The sequence below is a fragment of the Vanellus vanellus genome (assembly GCF_965231255.1).
Source record: "Vanellus vanellus genome assembly, chromosome: 2".
Classification (NCBI taxonomy): domain Eukaryota; kingdom Metazoa; phylum Chordata; class Aves; order Charadriiformes; family Charadriidae; genus Vanellus; species Vanellus vanellus.
The window spans coordinates 133,389,993-133,409,338 of NC_138906.1; the positions used below are offsets into that span (position 1 = coordinate 133,389,993).

The following is a 19,346-nucleotide window of genomic DNA, read 5'->3' on the forward strand; positions in this document are numbered from 1 at the left end:
AAGAGAGCATGTGTAGTAGGGTTAGAAGAAAAAGGGATAAATATTAATGAAGCATTGGATTTTCATTCAAAAGCAGCAGGAGCCAAGCAGTTAAACGCTCCTTTTCGTCCCATGTAGCAGGATAGAAACTAAGATCCCTATAATATTAGCCACATAACTTACATACTTTAATCTCTGAGCAGTTTTACAGAATGTTGTGTATCTCAATGGCTAAGAGCTTATTCTTTGTTGAAAAGAGCATTCATTCTGTTAGGTTTTCCTTCTCTTGAAACTGTCTTATAAAATTTAATTTTAAATGTTATTTTAAGTGTTGTTTTTGCCTCCAATGTAACACATACGTATGTGTAAAGGTATTAATTTTCTGTTATGGTGGCCTTAGAAGTTTTATTCTTCAGGTCAGGCTGGGTAAGGTGCCACAGGCCGGGAAAAAGGTGAAAGTATTATTCTTCTTTTGTTGTGATCCACATGAAAATTTCTACCCTTTTCCTGAATCCAGGTGGATCCTAAGTTACTACTTGTCAGCATCCTCTTGCACATAGTTCACCACCATCTGCTTGATCATAGAAAATAACCGGTAAATGCGCTATAGTTAGCATGCAGCTCGCTTGCTCTCTCCCAAGCTGGGGGAAAAGAAAAGTGTTTGCAGATCAAAACAGGGACAACATAGCCCATTGCTTACTGCAAAGAGTTTTGTGTTTGGGTTTTTTTTTTTGTAATAGAGACACGAGTGTTTTATTTACCTGATGAAGATACTTTCTTCTGGAGTTGTTGCTTTAGTTAGTAGGTGAAAAGATACTTAGAGTTTGCCAAAAGGCTTACCATCTCCAGTCAGATGTTGATTTGCATGTCTGTCATGGCTTGGAAAAGATTAAGCATTAGCTTTTCTTCTAGCGTGTCAGCCGTATTGTGCTGTTATCTTGAAGTATTTTAAAGCCAAATAAAATTGAGATTTTCAGACTGATTAGCTGGTGTGACTGCAAAGGCATTTTTGTATTCAAGAAATGTCTTTGTTATAGCAGCCATCATATCTGACCTGCTCCCTAGGTCAATAAAGATGAAGGGCTCTTGGTCTGTTGCAGAAGGAACTCATTGTGGCCCACGACTGGGCCTGCTTTCACACGCATACACTTACCGCCAACCTAGCAACATACATGTTCTCTTCAAGTGATTAATATAGCATCAAATGAGACATACTGTTTCTCTGGAAAACATCCTGACTGAAGCTGACTGAAATGGGAGGTTAAATATCAAAGGGCTAACACAAAGAAAGGGAATGATCAAACAAGACTATTTTGTGACTTACACGGGTTATTTTGCTGATGATTACGTAAAGAAAAACCTGCTGAGATGAAGAGTAAGCAATTACATATTGAGGAAACTCATTCTTATTGCTTTATTAGTAGCATTCATAGACTGAGAGACCCTCCACAGGGTCGTCGCTTGTGAATTCCTTACAGCCAACAGCTTTGATGTGCTTACATTATGCGATTTTCTTGGAGGACAGGAAAAGGCAGGAAATATTCACTAAATGCATAACCACTGAGCATCAGAGAGAAATTGCGGAATTTGGGAAACATTTGTAAACAAAGAAGGCTGCATGCTTATTAATGGCCATATCCCATCTTCAACTGTCAACATCCTTTCCTAGAAGGCCAGTTAATACGAATAATATGTTAATCATAACCTCTGGTTATTGCGAGATACGGAATAATTCCCAAAAGTGGTAGGGAGATACTTTATTGTCGGCACAGCTGACAACAGCGGTAATAGTTGGCTGTGGAAGTAGAGAAAACTTTGATGGTAGGTGTTTAAGAGACGTTTAGATGTGGTGTTGGGGGATATGGTGTAGGGGAGAACTTTGTAGAGTAGGGTAGATGGTTGGACTCGATGATCCCAAGGGTCTCTTCCAACCTAGACAATTCTACGATTCTATGATTCTATGATTCTAGACCATAAAAGCTTCCTTTTACTAAAGTTGCAGTGTTTTACATGTCTAGAAAAGATTTGGGAAAACGATACTCAACATTTTCACTAGAATAGTAATTCCTGGTTCCTCCCATCTGCAAGATGGTTTCCCTTCTGGTAAGGAACCTTGCCTTTATGCCAACAGTCATTTTAAGCTCCTTTCCCACTGCCAGGGCAGGGCAAAAGTGCTTCAGCAAGAATTGGGTTCCAATGTCAGTTGATATTGTTAGATAGATTCAAAACAATTCTAGTAATGGTGGACAGAAGAGAACATCTTACCTGTGTCTGTGCCAGTGATGGACCAAAACATCAACAGGTGGAGACTACTGTTCAAATGCCAGCAAGTGTCATTCCCCTGAGGCATAATCATGTTGTGAGGACTTTTTTTTTCTCTGAGAGCGCATATCGGGATAATAACAACAGCCTGGCCATGGGATCAGCAAGTTCATCTACTGGCACCACTGTGCTAACTTTGAGTTGTTCAAGCATTTGCTGCAATGGATGACATGCTCTGTTAACAGGTGATGCATCTGTCATGATAGTCACAGCAGCAGCAGCAAGTAATATGTCATATTTTAGTTTCCGCTGATATTGTCATTACCAAAGTCTCAATGTCCCACAGATTATGCAATTCAAATGCTGTCTGTCTTCAAAGAAAGAAAAGGCATGGTGTTGAGGAGCATTTGAATGTAGAATGTCTGACAGTTGCATATTTATATATGGCAGAGAACCGTAACACAGGTGAAGACTGTAACATGAGCCTGTCTGAAAATTTTGTATTGGTAAATATCAGTAAATCTTTTCCAGTTCCTTTACTTAGCTCCTAAGATAAATGTACCATGCACTACTGAAGAAATACAGTCTGTCTTATATTCCTACAGTATAGAGCAGTAAGTGAAACCATGGTTTTACTTTGAACGTCGACCCAAATATGGCATTGTCAGCTTGTCATTTCTCTTAATAATTTCTGAATAGTGTGTGATCAGTTTACAAGTAAAGAGATGAATTAAGTGTAAGACAGACTTAGCTTGAATGCAAGGTTGATGAATGGAAACAAGGCAGAAATACATCTTCAAGGAGGCTTACCTGGATGGTCATTAAGGATCCAAGCTCATGGTCCAGTCTAGTTTGATATGTCATCATCCATAATAAATTACAGAATGGTGTTAGTTTTGGAAAGCCCTTTTGGCGTAACATCCTTAGTAGTAATATCATCAAGTTCTAAAAGGGAGGCCTTGTATTTACAACTGTTGTCATTTAATATCGTAGGGATGTATGATCTGCACTATGTCTTTCATTAAAGATAGAGCTGGCCAGAGGACGACAGTTTAGCTTTCAAGAATTCAGATTTTCTCATTTCACACTGAAATGAAAACAAAAGCCTTCCAGTGTTTTTTGTTTTTCTTTCCACAACATGACATTGTATTGAAATTTATTTTCAGATTGAAAAGTTAAGGTCTTCCATCTGAGCCTCAAGTCTGGCTGTAAGCAAAAAGCTTAGCCTGAACTGAATAGTCAAGCTGATCCTTCCCTGGTTTAGTTTCAATGCTATTTCGCTGATACCAGTGATAATCAGTTAGCTAATTCTTTGTTCAGTGAATCAAGGCACTTAGATGAAAGATGTTATGTAAGAAAACACACAAAAATACTGAAAATGTTATATCTGACATATAGACAGTTTAAAGACAAAGAATGACACATTAAAAATTTGTCCAAAAGTCTTATTCAACAGGATATTTCCATAACATATGGCATAAGGAGTAGTTTTTCATCCATAAGCCTTAGGCAGGTATTAGCTGCTAACGTGTGACATTCATCACACTGTCTAGGAGATGCATATGATTCACACTAGTCAATCAGCTGCCTTGGTTTTAAGCAATTTCACGCTAAAAAGAAAACGTATTAGCAAAAGGTCTTCGCTATTTGGTTACGGCTATTTTCTTCCTGAAATTGCCTTCCCACTGTGTCCTCACCTGTAAGCTAAAACCTGTATCATCTGACTGTTAACAGTTGATATGTATTTTGCATAAACTGCCGAACTGAATGTTAAACGGTAGCAGATAGGATAATTTATAATAAATACACCCCTCTTTAACGTAATAGTAAAGGTGATGATTTGTGACATGCTCTGCTCTACTGTATTGCAATTTTTGTTTGGTTGTTGTTGTTTACACCTTTCACCACAGAATAGCCGATTCTGTGGATTTATCCGTAACAATTTCCTGGGGAACTGTACTTGTCCATTGCAACTTTTAGGGCAACTTCTCTGCAGTTACAAGTAATGGGGGGTTTAATTCTCATTCAGCTGGATGGATAATTTTTCAGTCATTTACGACTGATGCTGTTGCTGCCCATGCATGTCATGGCCGTGTCCCAATCCCCAGGGAGGTCCCCAATGTCAAGAGCCAGCGCTGCCCCTGTGCCCACGCCAGTGCCCTGCTCCTGGCCGGGAATGGGACAGGACAGGACAGGCTGCCAGACCCTGCTCAGCCGTTTCTGGCCACGGACCATAGGGCTCATGCTCTGCCCTGAAAACGTGGTTAGAGGTGTTACTTGAAACATGGGAGGATTTCATTTGCAGATATGCAAAAATTACGTTAATGAACATAGGAAACGCACGCCAACCTCATTCATTTCACTGTCTCTTTCTTTCCCAGCTCTATTCTGTGAAAAACTGAATATGTAACTCAATATTGTAATAAAGGCCTAGATTTGGGAGAGAAGATCATGCAAAGAAATGTGGAAGAGTCTTACAAATAGTTGCAATGTAAAGATACATGCCTCTGACCAGGGGTCAACAGGGTTTCAATTGTAGGAGATAATGGAAACATAATCCAGTGCCACACGATACGTTAGCATAATGCATTTTTCATTTCAGATCCTTTCTCTCTCTTTATACCCTGAAATGTTTGGTATATTTTTGTCCAAATTTTAACATGTCTGTAGTCTAAAGATACTTTACTAGCTAGGGAAGAGGTAAGTTTCTAGGAGCTTTCAGTAAAATGGAAAAACAAGGAGGTGTGGTAACCTGAGCAGGTGACCGAGTGGTGGATTATGCTATGTGCTATATGGGTGCTGTCACCCCCATCCTGCAGGTCTGGGGAGGGGATTTACGGTATGTCATCTGCTTGAAACCACTCTGCTTTTAAAGGAGATGCTAAGGAGAGCTAGGAATTTTATAAAAGCACATTAAAAAATTGAATAAAAGATCGGAGATAGGAAAATGTTGTATTTTCAGGGTATTTTCAGACTTTCTGTAGCGTGGAAGTCTGTGGCACTGCCTCTGTGTTTAACACCACCACCACAGTAAGTGGTTTTTCCGAACAGTGTTCATGCTTTTCTTTAGGTGCAAGTTACAGTTTCCAGATACGTGTCAGGACACTACACATACATACACTATACAGAGCATTTTGTCTGGAAGTTTTTCTATATTGACATTCAGTGTTGAATTCTTCTGCCACAAAGGAAAGTGCCTGGGCAGAAAACAGGGGGGATTATGCCACAACTTTCTTGTACAGTTTTTCTAAATCTTCTGTCCAAGAAGTGCTGTTTGCTCTTCATTGTAAGCCATGGAAGGCACCTCTAATTTTGGAGGTAAGTTGTCTGGAGGCTGTGTTAGTCTAAGAAACCTGTGACCCTCAGTGTCAGAGTATCTTTTGCTAAGAGCTTATGATCAGAGCTGTCTACACGAGTAACCCTTACTATGGGGAAGAATCTGCGGGAGCAAATGCAAGTTGATAACTTCATTCCTACTGTAGAAAAAATCTGGGAAATGCATTAACATTGTGATGTTAATAGAGTATAATGATATCTTCAAGATTATGGGTTTTGATAGACTTTAAGATATTAATAAATAAAAAGGATTTGTAAAATTTAATATACGCGATCTGGTTATGATTAGCCTTTTTTTCCAGGAGGCTTTTCCTATAAAACTGCTTTATTGTGGTTATAAACCTTCCATTAAAATTTCTTAAATTAAATCTAGAAATAAACACATTTTGCAAATGCAATGCCATTGTAAGTAGAGGCTTTGGGAAACTATCATTATTCACTGTCTGCAGTCCTGTGTTTAGAGTTTGCTGTCTTCTAAGAAAATATTAAGCAGCCTAAATGATATTTTCAGGACAATCGGAACTTGTTGACAGTGCTAAAAATTTGAAATTCCATATTTTAAGGCAATAACTGTTTCACATAGTGAGACAGAGGATGTAACATTTAAGCTGCCTGCATTTAGGCTTTAAAACCAGCCATACGGGGCAGAAGGGGTCCCTCTGGAAAATATTCGTTTAGCTCCTGATAAATTACTCATTTTTGCTTGTTTATTTTAAAGGACAACATACACAGCAATGTATTCATGGCAGATGAATTAGCTCCTATATTATGAGTGTGCAGTGTGGTTAGTGTGAAACATTTACACCACCCAGCTCATCAGAAACCAGTCAGATCATTTGTTTCATTCCAGCTGTGCTCTTTACATTTACATGGGGCCTGGGACAGAGGGGATTTCAAGTCTCTCTTTCCTCATGTATAAAGTTGTATTTCTTTTCCAAATCCTAACTGCTTTAGTCACTCTGTTTTATTAACAAACAAACAAACAAAACCAACACCAAAATGCTGTCTCAATCAGTTTTCGTCTCTGCTGAAGCAGTGACCGCTGAAACAATTGGAAGACTTCTCCCCAGTTCAGAGGGCTTTGGTCAGCATGTAACTATAGCAAAACCAGCTTTTTTAATGGTACTACTCATTTCTGGTCCTGAGAATAACACACAAAGTACAGAAATAATCAGAAAAATCATGTTCTCTGTCAATCCAAGATTTGAAAATCTTCACTGATTCTTTCATTTTACAAGTGAAATGCTGTGAAATTTTGTTTCACTTAGTTCAGCTCACTTCTCCCTCTTTAAACAATAGCAATACCTCTGTAAACAAATATTAAAATGTATTACGGGCACAAGTTAGAACACAGGAAGTTCCGTTCAAATACACGGAAACACTTCTTTACGGTGAGGGTGACAGAGCACTGGCACAGGCTGCCCAGGGAGGTTGTGGAGTCCCCTTCCCTGGAGGTTTTCCAGACCCACCTGGATGCAGTCCTGAGTAATGTGCTCTGGGCAATCCTGCTTTAGCAGGGGAGTTGGACTAGATGATCTCTAGAGGTCCCTTCCAACTCTGAAAATTCTGTGATTCTGTGATTTGCCTCAGCATTTGTTAGCATCTAACAGTTCTGAGAAAGACACCAATAAACAGGAGTGATTTGAGCAGAGGGCCATCAAGATGGTTGGGCTTGGAGCCCTTGCCCTGTGTGAAGAGGCAATGGGAGCTGGGTTGTTCAGTGAGGAGCAGAGACAGCTTTGGGGCATCTAACAGCAGCCCCCCAGTACTTACAGGAAGATCACTGGGAAGATAGACCCCCATTCTTGACAGTCATGCGTGGCAGGAGGACAAGAGCCAATGGACATAAACTGAAATACAAGAGGTTCAGGCTGGATAATAAAGATAAACAAATTTCACCCTCAGGACAGTCAGGCAGCAGAACAGGGCCCCAGAGTATTTGGGCAGTGTCCATCCTTGGGGGTTTTCAAGGCCTGGCTTGGTAAAGCCCTGAGCAGCCTGGTCTGACCTCACAGCGGAGCCTGCTGAGGACAAAGAAGTGGATTCTCTATGTGTTGGTCTAAGCATTCCTGAATTGGGTCATTGACGCAGTTTATGAGACACCTTTCATATAAGAACATCTCATCTACATTTAGGAAAAAAATATCCAGTAAAGCAAACATTGATGGTTTCCCCACAATAATCACTGTAAACTGGGATTTCTTTCAAATTCCTTCCTACGCAAAAGGAAGAAAAGCACTACAGTTCTGTCCTTTGCCTTTCTATCTCTTCTCCCTTATCTGGGAGTGATTTCCGATAGTCCTTCCCATTCCCGATCCATTCTGTATTATTCAGAAGCTTCTACCTAGTGATTATCGATTTCCATTCCTGTTTTCCCTCTCTGTGCATAATGCCCAGTCAGGTGCTGGGACGTAAGGTTGGCTGCCTGCTCCATCACCGCTAGAGAAAATAATTCTCCTGCGCTGTGTCAGGCATCTTAGTACAATCTTGGCTCATGAGCAGGCTTAAAATTAACTGTCTATAAAGATACAAGATGCATATATCATTTATAAAGATGATATAAAATCATGTCTCTTCTCGCTAAATAGGAACTTTGCTTAATAGGAAGTGCACTGGCAATAAAAATATGTGTGCTTGAATGTATTCAGCCCCCGCTTCCGTGCTTTAAAACTGCTCTCTCATCTACTGAAGTCAGGACTGTGAAATTGGAAGTACCTGTATGTGCGCTTGAAAGATGAAGAAAGCCTTTCCGCAGGCATTTTCAGGTGGAAAATGAAGGTGCATTTATATGTGCTACCCTTTCAAAATGTTTTCTGAGATAAAGTTATTCATAGAATTATTTCAACAAGTCATTCCTGAGTCTCTTAGATCTCAGACTGAAGATTACTTTCAAACAGCTCTTTGAGAACAGATTTCCAGAACTCAGGCTGAGACAATTGGCATTCCTTGGACAGATAAGCTGTATATGGTATATTCTGTCCTTGAACAGGGAAGTGAGACTCTAATTTGGGGCTTTTTCAATAGGAATACTAATTTTCAGATGAAATTCATTACCCAGGTGCTCCCTATTTTTTGGCCTTTCCTCACGTGCCACTGACCGTTAGCTTCCTTGGAAATATTCAGCAAAGATCTTAAAGCGCCCTTGCACAAGGGATGAGCCTGCAGGAGGTTATTTTAAGGAGCCGAACAGTCCCATTGAATCCAACAGGTGTATTTATTTTGCACAGCAGAACACATGTCAGGGTCCAGGTAAGGACCCGGGGACCTGATTTGGCAGTAAAACCCATCGGTTGTATTCCTTGCTCGTATTTGCTGCCTTTCCTCTGCAAAACTTTGTTCACCTGGTGGGACGTGGCCAAGTGGAGATGACTTTCTGAGTTCCCCCATGGTGGGTGAGTGGCAGGGCACTCCGGGAACCCCCCCCAAGCGTACGCCGGTGTGTGCTTGAGTGGGGACTGTGGGATAGCGAGGTGACGGGAGCCGAAGAGACTGGAAGGATTACTGTGATAGCAGACACAAGTTCCCCACGTACCTGTGCTGGGGCTGTACCTTGTGGCCCCCCACCCCAGTAATGCAGCTTGGGGAACACCAGGGGCCTCTTGATTACAAAGAGAATTAAAAGTAAGATAGACAGCAGGGGCGATGTGCTTCTCGTCTGTGCCTCGAGTCAGTGCAACTTCCTCGCTGACTAGTCTTTGTGGAAAAGGATATGAAGCATCTGGTTTTTGTAACAGATTGTTTTGTTTGGTCTGACTGCCTGTTTACTATTATTAGTAGGCTGGTTTGTCTATAGTACAGGTTTGTCAGGGAGGAACTTATTTAAAAGCACATTTCTTGCTCTGTCAAGGAGCTTTTACATGTATACCAGTGAAGGTAAAATTTATACCATGCCAGGACTGGAAAAGCTGCTTGACAAAAAAAAGCAAATTAGTAAGGTTAAAAAATGGTACGCAGAACTCGATCCATTGAGTCTATTTTAGAGTTTGATTAAATTCAGTTTGAATGTATTGAGAATAAAACTCATTTGAGTATAGTGGGACTACTTAAAAAACAAAAGCAACAAAACCCAAAAAAATTTTAAAAAGCACCAAACAAACAAACAAACGCAAACAAAACCAAAAAAAGGCCCACGAGATTATTAGGCTTGATCTCCAGACCTGGACATGAAAGTCAACAGACACCATACGCAGTCTGGAGTGGGTCTACATGCCCACGAGCACACTCACTGTGCATGCAAGCACACAAAGTACTGATGCTATGAATAAGTTCGCTTTCTACACTGTAGAATAAGTTTTTCAAAAGCGCTTAGAGGAACTGCCTGACCCTCCTGGTAAGACAGGGGATGGCACCCTTCTAAATTCCTGTGGTGTTTCTAAGTAGACGATCCTTCTGTGTTATAGCTAAAAGTAAATCTGAGATCCTCCCCTAGGAGTACAGGTGCTCTATCTGTTTACTTACATACACTTATATAGATTCATACTGCCAATTCTTCACACTTCAGCCCTTACATAGATGACTCTGGTGGCCATAAGCTCCTGCTGCTTCCCCTGTGCGGTCAGCGAGGAGAGCAGCCAGAGCAGCCATGCGTTAGGCTCAGCTTCCACCCAAGACTACCCATCCACATGGCGGCACAACCTCCTTTAACCTCTGCCTGTGATAATCGAGGTGTGTACATTGCCGTGACCTCTCCTCTATATGTAGATCCATAGTGCTAAAGATGCTGTAGTCATATTTAAGTTAATCATGTCCATTATTTAGGAAAACACACAGTTTACCAAATAAAAAATCAAAAATCCCTGGTTCAAAGATAATTGCAGACCTTTGAGGAGAAGTAAACACATCTAAGAAAGAAGCTTTTTAAATTGAGAGAGTTCTTTATCTAAAGGAGATGTGAAAAGCCATGCTCTTGCACAGTTTCTAAAACCAGTGGAGTTAAATAGGAACTTAGCGAAATGTTCAAACTGTGTCACTGTTGTTCACCTCTGTGATATGATCTCCCAACTCAAGCCTGCTTACTGGATCACTGAACCATCGGTGTGTTATTGTAGGGTATGTTTTCATAATGCCCCACGCTGCTGAAGTGAGCAGGGATATAGCAAAGATATGTGGGTTTAAAATGGAATTTCAAAATTACCTGAAATTCCTTCATACACAAAGTTTACTCTTTATATTTGAAAAATACTTGGAGTCTTTTAGCAATTATATTACCTGCTAGGTTGAAAGCCACTTTCTTTAAAGACAAAAAAAAAAAAAAAATTATATCAGAAGCTTGTTTGGAGCCCAGTGCACATCTAATTATCTTCCTCAGTCTTAATTATTTAGCAAGTGCTAATAAACTGCACGTATCATGACACTCATGTTTAATAAGCATATAAATTTAATTGATTTTTTTCCCCCTCTCTTTGAAGACTACAGACACGGAATTCAATCACAAGGCAACGGCATTATAACTTCCAATATAACATCAGGTTTTAATAAGCCTCCTGTTTGCTGCACACATGTGCTTAAGACTGCCTGGAAACCAAATCAGTAGAGAAAAGGGATTACTTTAGATTACTTTGAAATGTGCATTGTTTGAAATGGCCTCTGGTGACCAGCTTTCATGAATGGCTGATTTTACTTGTGGGGCACGTCATCTGGCTCAATTATACCAGGGTCTTTTGTATGACAAGTGCACTTCTCGGCTGTGTTGAAATATGAAATTCTAAAACGAAGTAAATCAGATGGTGAGAAATAAATTTAAGTAACTGTATATTATTAGAAGGCTGTAACTTAGCAGCAGGCACTCTTACTGAAAAATATGTGGCAATTTTCTTTTAAAACTTTCACAGATTGGAAGTTAATATAAAAATAGTATTTTTAATTTTCTTTAATGTTTTGATCAACTATATTAACAGCATTAAAATCAAAGATATTTTCTTTTTCTCAAAGACAGACAATTTCTCCTGCAGTTAGGTATTTTTAAAATGTCATTGAAGTTTGTTGTTTTAGTCCGACGTATGAAGTGTTGGAAACTTTTACTACTAAGAATATCCCTTAACCTGTACAAAGTTATAAAAGTGGGTTAGCAAGCGTGCATTATACTTTCAAGTCACTGCAGGCTTTTTCCTTTCCTGTCTGTAACTGTTTGCAAAATTACAATGCAAAAACGTAATGTAAGGTTATGATTCTCCCTGCCTGCAATTACTTTAAATTATAGTTATTTTAAATTAATCTAGCCTGAGGCACTGATGATACATCATTATAATACACAGATTACTTTTGGAAGGTGAGCAGATAACTGATTGATTAGTAAAGTGTGTTGGAAATCCAATAGATAGTGATTAGATTAGACTCAGATAGGAACTACATTCTTTGTGTTCACTGTAAATCCTATACTTTACAACTAAGATTAGGGGATTAACCTTTAAGACGCGATGGTAGGTCTTGCTTTTTCCTGACTTCTGCTGTACTGTAAATGTGTTTCCCATGGCTGCAGGCTCAATATTCCCACAGGAAACTGACCCGCAGATTTAGGCGGTCGTGGCTGGTGTCTAAGATTGCGGTGTTTGCCTTTTAAATACAGGATAAAAGTGTAAGATGTGAGAAGAGCATTAACATTACTACACTTAAAACAGTCATCTGTCAACAGCTTTTTCCACTTAAGTGCTTCACTGTATTAGTGAAATTGAGAGTTGTTATTGTTGTTGTAGGGTGTTACATCCCTCTAGTCATCAAGGCAATATGATTTAAAGAGAGAGTTAGGACTTCTGAAACACTAGGTTGCTTTGGTGCAGACGAATATCTCGCCTCCCTGACCTTTTATTATGTAATTTCAATCTGACTGCGCAATCTTCATGCAATTACTAATCTCATGACACTGCTAATTTTGTTGGGTCTCTAACTGCACACCTGCTATGATTCAGACTATGTGAGATTATGAGGGGTCCATGATGTTTGACATAAACATCAGAGAGTCACGGAAGCTGTGTGCATGTGGCTGAGAAAACCCCTCTCACTCCCTTTCACCTTGGAGTTTCCATGTATGCAAAACGTTCATGAGTACAGCAGCGTTGCTAAATGGACACGTTCCACTTTAAAGCAAAGAACTGAAAATGGTAGGCGTAAACCACTCAATCTGACCTTTGTAGGGGCACTGGTGGACGAAGACACCTCCAGTGATCGTGATTACAATGACAGTGATTTCTGGCACTACAGGAGACTGGCAGGTTTTTGAAATGATGCTGATCAGGTGCCCACCAACGTGACCAACCTGCAAGGTCATATTGGAAATTACAAAACGCTGTCAACAGCAGAATCCCTGCTCTGCCTTTTATGAATGATGAGAATTCTTCTTGTTGTCCTTTGCTTTTCTATTCTTTTTATGGAGAGTCTGATTTTAAGGAAATGGAGAACACTGGGGTCATATTCCTGTGAAAAACATTCATCAAAGCTAAAACTGTCAAGTCAGCAGGTCATAGGTAAAATGCATAGGAAGATAATGCTCCTCTGCTTGGGGTAAGGAAGGAAAGATCATTTTCCTGTGGTGATTGATATCTGAGCTGTTGTTTGTTTGAAAGACTTTATCCATTTATTTATCAGAGAAAACTGTAAGAAGAAATTATCCAAGATGGTCTTTTGCATAAAGGAAATGAGATGACTTATCCCTTGCAGTGACAAGGCTTTCTGCTTCTCTTTCATGTTTTTGCTATGGTTTTGTGCAAGTTCCTAGCACTTGTCAGCAGATCTCATAGATGTCCTAAGTAGCAAAATGTTTGCTTGTGGACTATATCTTAATTGTATACAACTATGTCGATTTCTGGAGGCAGGCAAATCTAAGTACAGAGAAATAATCAGTAGGATACTGGACAGTAATGAGGAACGAAACATTTAACAACAAAATTGCTACCACATTAGGAGTTTCTTGATTTAGGATCCCTGTGGTACCTTACATTCTCAACTCACTGGGCACATTTATTGCTAATATCAGGGGAACAGAAAACGGAACTCTGGTTCTCAAGCTCCGCAATCACAGTCCACACTATTACTAGAATTATTATTATTTCTGTTTCCTTTATTAGCCAGAGTTGATCTATTTTTGTTTCTAAGGAAAGGCCACTAGAACAGTGAGCCTTAACCCATGACTTTGGATAATGTGATGTCCTCAATATTCATGCTCAAAAGAAAACACCAACGCTGTGGTGCAGAGAAGACAAAGTTGTCTGCCCTTTGTTACCACTTTGTTGTGAATTTCTGATGTGGGGCATTGCATAGCCCATGGTATTGGGGACGCACATATGTCCAGTATCCTTACTCACTATGTCCACATTTGATTTCAGATTTACAAACAAGAAAGCAAGCTGTTCATGTAAACCAGATTCCCCATGCAAGGATATGTGAAAGCCACATTTGTAGAATACGAGATTTGTAGAATGTTTCAAGACGAGGTTGGATGGGGCTTTGAGCAACCTAGACCTCACTAGACCAGTGAGAGGTGTCCCTGCCCATGGCAGGGGGGTTGGAACTCGATGATCTTCAAGGTGTCTTCCAACCTAAACCATTCTATGATTCTATGAAGAAGTCCATACATCTTTAAAGCTCATAATGGAGTACACTTGTGGATACTCAGGGCCCTGTTTCCAAGACAAGGTGTATGATTCTGGACAGATTTTTATTGGCAAACACAAAATGGCACTTTAAATGAATATAGCAAAAAATACGCTATTAATTTCAGAGAGTTCAGTTAGTTAGAAAAGGCTTAGCTGAAAAGTAAAATTACTGAAAAGAAAATTGGTTCCATTTTACCTCAAACCAAGACAAAAGGGAAAAGCTCTTTTTTGAAAACTGGCTGTCTTTTGTTGTGTTACAAATTAAGCACTTTCAGCCAATGCACCGAAAAATCTTAAATATCCCTTGGCCAAAAAGAATATAAAATCTATGAATAGTTTCAAAAGATAGTCTTCTACCTTTTGCTTTTCTTCCTAGTCACTGAAAGATATTTTCTTAAGAGACCTAGAAATAAAGTCCTCCTAGTTTTTATGCCACATCACACAAAGTGGCACTGTAGCCCTTCTTTGCCATGCCCTGCCAATGTAATTCAAGTTTCACGGGTAATTAATTCTACATGACAATGAGTCCTTGAACTGCATGTTATAATACTAGCAGCAGAGACCCAAGTTTTCAGATTTTATCCCATGAAAGGTGAATACAAACTATGAATTTGTGCTCCTGTGAAAAAAAAAAAAAAGAATGACTGAAAGAAAAACTTACATCCAGATGAGGAAAAATATTTTTTTTGGATTTCTCTGGTTTCATTTCTTTACTGTCTACTTTTCAATTGTCATAGGTATGTTCTATACGAAAAATATAATTTAAATTTTCCAAATAGCATATATAGAAGTCATGATCAGCACTTGTTTACTTGGCTAGAGAAAAGCATTTTGTAGTACCATCTTGATTTCTGAACACTGCACAAAAAAAAATAAGTTTACTTCCCCATGTGGATTTGAAAAGGTCCCTTGTAGAATTTCTTCTATTTTCATCTGTTTCTCAAGACAAATTACAGTGTCTGTAGGGGCACTTGTAGACTATCAGCCAGTATCCAACACAAACATTTCAGCCTTGTCTTCCCTATCAAGCCTGTATTTTGACAGTTTTCTTTACTTCATTTCCTTCTAGGACTGGGAAACAGGCTGTGAAAAGACAAGTTGTCAAAGATCACGTTTTAATAAAGATTTGTTGTATGTAAAACTGAAATAGCTATAAGCAACAAAAGGTGGCATTACTGTGCTCTTGTGCAAGAACCATTCAACGAAACCTGGATAATTAATTTTACATGTGTAGATCAGTCCTGATATTTTCCTTCATCCATCAAGGGGAAAAAAATAAGAGTTGGAAGAGAAACCTTCAAGCTCATTTTCCTAGAAAAGACTTGCCTAAGGTGGCCCAGACTTGCTAAACCAAAAGGCGCTTTTTTTAACTAATATAGCCCAAAGAGGGTGAAATGAAGAATACTTGTTAATGTTTGGATTTGTGTAAATTTTATTAGCACTGAGGTGTAATTGTCAGGAACTTGTAGTTTCGTACTGTGGGGGATTATTCAAACATGTCGGTGCCAATGTTTGCTCAGTGCAGTCAGGACGACTGCACTTTCTGGGTCAACATTATCTGAAAAAAGTTTGCTGTACGGTACAACTGAGGTACGAAACTAAACATTGAGTCTCACTTCACGCAGCCTTTTGTGCTTTGTGAGGTGAGTCAAAGTTTTGCTATTTAAAGATCAGACATTTAGAGAAATTGTGTTTCGGCTTTTGCACCAAGAGCATGTGGTGTCTGGTGTCTGTCAGAAGAAGGCTGGCTTCTCCGGTAACCCTGGTCTTTGGGGCTTTTGTCAGCTCTTATGTGACTTAGAACAAATACATGGAAATGGAAGTATTTTTAAAAGTCAGTCCAGACTAATTACAGACTTCCAGTCTACTTATCTGAATATCGTGTAATCACCGAAATGGCGTTTGACGCTGAATGTCGTCCCCCTGTATTGGCTTTGCAGTGCTCTAATGGTAGTCGGAGGCTGGACTGTTTGTTGGTGCAGAGACAATGAAAGACAAGATTTCTCTGCAACAGACACTTGGATTTTCCTTTTAGAGACGTTCACACTCTTCTGGTGTAATTACAGCCTGCCAGAGTGAGGAGCATGAAACTGTTTAGCTTGCGAAGCTTAAAATAAAAGGTGTATGTGAAAACAAGAACGTGATCCTTTTTCTAGCAGTCCAGCACCAAGTCCCATCCCCTCCCTCTCCTGTGGATTCTTCCCCTGAAATTTAGAGCACCTTCCTATTAATGCATTTTTAGGTGAGTGATGGAGCCCTTTTTGTCTTCTGTGCTGCTCTCATTAAATTATTTCTCCTTATTAATCTGTTTGTAGTTCATGTTGCATGCCTGAATATGAAGTCTCAGGTGTGGGTGCACAGACCTCCCCGTGAATTATGCTCCACTAATTATACAATGCGCACCCCAGTTCCCACGCAGGCTTCCCCTCGGGCAGACCTCTTGAACATTCTTGGGCTCGGGCGGTTTTGTAGGATTATTTTATTGACCGATGTCACCGTGCTTTATCCATAGTCCCGGAATAAAACCGGAAGGAATGTATGTGGCAGGTCAATACCCCGGAGGGAGCAGGCATGACTCTCTAGTTTCTCTCCCACCCCCTTCCTTTTTGCCCCCAGATATCCCCTCCCTTGCCTTGTGTAACAGGACGGTTTTGCAGAGCTCCAGTCAGTAATGCCAAAAATGTTAAAGCGTAAGTGGCTCCCCATTCCTCCCCGGGACCAATCAGTGGTTTTCAGTCGCAGGTTTAAATCTGCTGCAGCAAAGCCAAGCCTCTGTGCTTGCATCAGGTCTTACAAAAGCAGGGCTGTTTGACTGACAGGCACGGAGAGGGGGTTCTGATAACGTACTGAGCCGAGGCTGGAAGCGGAGCATCGAGGACGAGGCTGTGCCAGAGGTACTGTGCATTATGGATGAGGCGCTCTGGTCCGTCGTTGATTGATTGAGGGACAGTGACGCTCTTTCACAATGCTGGGTAAGATCACCTGGACTGTCACTTAATATGAGCTTTCTTGTCAGTGGGAAGATGACTTTTCACGTAGTGATCCAGTGCAGATTGCAAGTGGCAGCCGTGCTCTCCCCCCTGCTTTGTAAGGGTTTAGTCGGTCGTGCAGGTGAGTTGACCTAAAATAGCTTTATCGTTTGCCAGGTGCCATACGCTGGAATTAACTCTTATTCTCGGAATCTCAGGCTGACTATAAATGTTGGAAGAGCACCTGCGTTTGATGACCTGATACATATGTCCTTTATCTCTAGCAGCCAAGGTGCCATCTAACCGCTGCGTAGGTACGGTGTTAAATTAAGTAGGGGAGCTGGGGGGAATGGAAATTTTTTCTATTCTTTTCTTTCAGGACAGAGAAAGAAGCAGTGACGAACAGTTCTGGAGACTTTGAAGCACAGCCACAGTACTGAGGTCTTTGACTGACAAGCCTTCTGCTTTCTCCTTCTTACAGGGCTCCTCCTACAGATGTTCTGAGCACGTCTGCATCCCGGCAATTTTTTACTGCGCCCAGGTACTGAATGTAAGGAACAAGCTGCATAAAAAGAAGCGTGGGGTGTAGGAGAAGGAGCACTGTGAGGAGTACACCAGGAGTCATGCCTGTGCAAAATGCAGGCAGTGGCATGACTTCAAGCAAAAATTATTTGAGAAAGCGTAGTTGCAGAATGACCGAGTTTATTCTTAGAAACTGACAGAATAAAGCTCTTATTCAACAATATGGCTTATAATCATGTTAAATGGTATGTGTCAGGCTTGACTTCCCTAAGTGTCATCCTTTCACTGTGTGACTGGAAGTTTACTTATTGCTTGAACAGAATTTCTTTTCCTCCCTACAGGTCTTGAAGACTGGAGCTCAGGCACTTCTGGATCAGTCTTTTCATTGAAATACTGGAAGTACTATGAAGTCTGCTTGGTTTGCACTCATCGTGGCAGTGCTCAGTACCGAATTGCTAACGAGTGACAGTTCCACTGTCAAGTCCCCGAGGTTCAGAGGACGTGTGCAGCAGGAGCGAAAAAATATCAGACCCAATATCATCCTCGTACTCACAGATGATCAAGATGTGGAGCTAGGTGAGAAATAATTGTTAATTGCTACTTCCTTTTGTCACGTGTCTTTCAGTAATTTCTGCCAAGCAGGAAGTACTTTAGATTCAGAGAAGGTACTGGTCCTGGAACGTTATCAGAATGTGGGACAAGTTTGGAAAATGAGTTAACAAATGTTATTTAATAGCATTCATCACATTTAATTACAGACTTTAGGAAACATATGCTTATCAAAATCCTTTATGGGAGGCTTTAATCACCATCATAAAAGGTTTTAATAGTACATGTAAGGACGTACAGGTAAAAAACTTGCATCAAAAGCCCTTTCTCACTTTGTGACTTTCTGTAGCATTTAAAAATTAGAGCCTTATGAGGCTAACCTTTCCCTCAGTGCTGTATAGGTGAGTATCTATATTCTCCACACATTTGTCACATGCATGTATGTCATCTGACATGTTTATGCACACAGAAAAACTGGTCTGGTTTCAGGACGTAAGCTTAATATTTCCGTGAATTATTAAAGTGTTTAAAACCCATCCGCTTTAAAACTATGCTATATGTATAAAAATAGGACAGTTTTGCTTTCACAAGTATACTAAATATCTGAGCACAACCTGGACATACCAGCCAGAAGTGATTTTCACATATTTTTCTTAGGGTGGAAAAAGTTAAAACACTTGGATGATGTTCCAGGAGGCCTTTGAATGTTTTCCATTAAGTAAGTTAGAAAGATATTAATGGTAGTTATGCATATAACTGATTTTTTGGTTCACTGCCCAAAGTGAAAAATCAAGGAGAGAAAAAGGAACATTTTAGGTTACCCCCAAGCAAATATTTTAGTTTTAGGTGGGAGGTAAGATCAAAAAGGTGAAAAATTGGCAAATCATTTTGAAATGAAATCTTGCATTCTTAATGTTTTTTTTAATGAAAAACATGTTTTTAATAAAACTATAGCGAATTTCTAAACAAAATGCCTTATGACATTGAAAAATCAAAATGCTTCATTCAAAAAAAACTTATAACAAAATAGTTCATTTGTTCTAAAATCACAGACTTTCAGCCAGAAAGTTGTAGACGAAAAGTGGTCTAGATCTAAAAGCAATTCCTTAATTGCTAGCATTTTTGTGTTTGTCATGATGCA

The 19,346-nt window shown here is 39.9% G+C and overlaps 1 protein-coding gene across 1 annotated transcript in view; it reads left to right on the top strand.

The window, feature by feature from the left end:
- The window catches only part of LOC309686572 (extracellular sulfatase Sulf-1), a gene marked incomplete at its 3' end in the record, with an annotated part of 95,049 nt that overhangs the window by 42,287 nt on the left and 33,416 nt on the right, over window positions 1-19,346 (top strand). Inside the window, exons 5-6 of the mRNA XM_082499293.1 lie at window positions 17,616-17,675; window positions 17,998-18,232. Coding sequence (XP_082355419.1) covers window positions 18,061-18,232 — 172 coding nt within the window. The 5' untranslated portion in view covers window positions 17,616-17,675; window positions 17,998-18,060. The remainder of the gene's footprint in view (window positions 1-17,615; window positions 17,676-17,997; window positions 18,233-19,346) is intronic.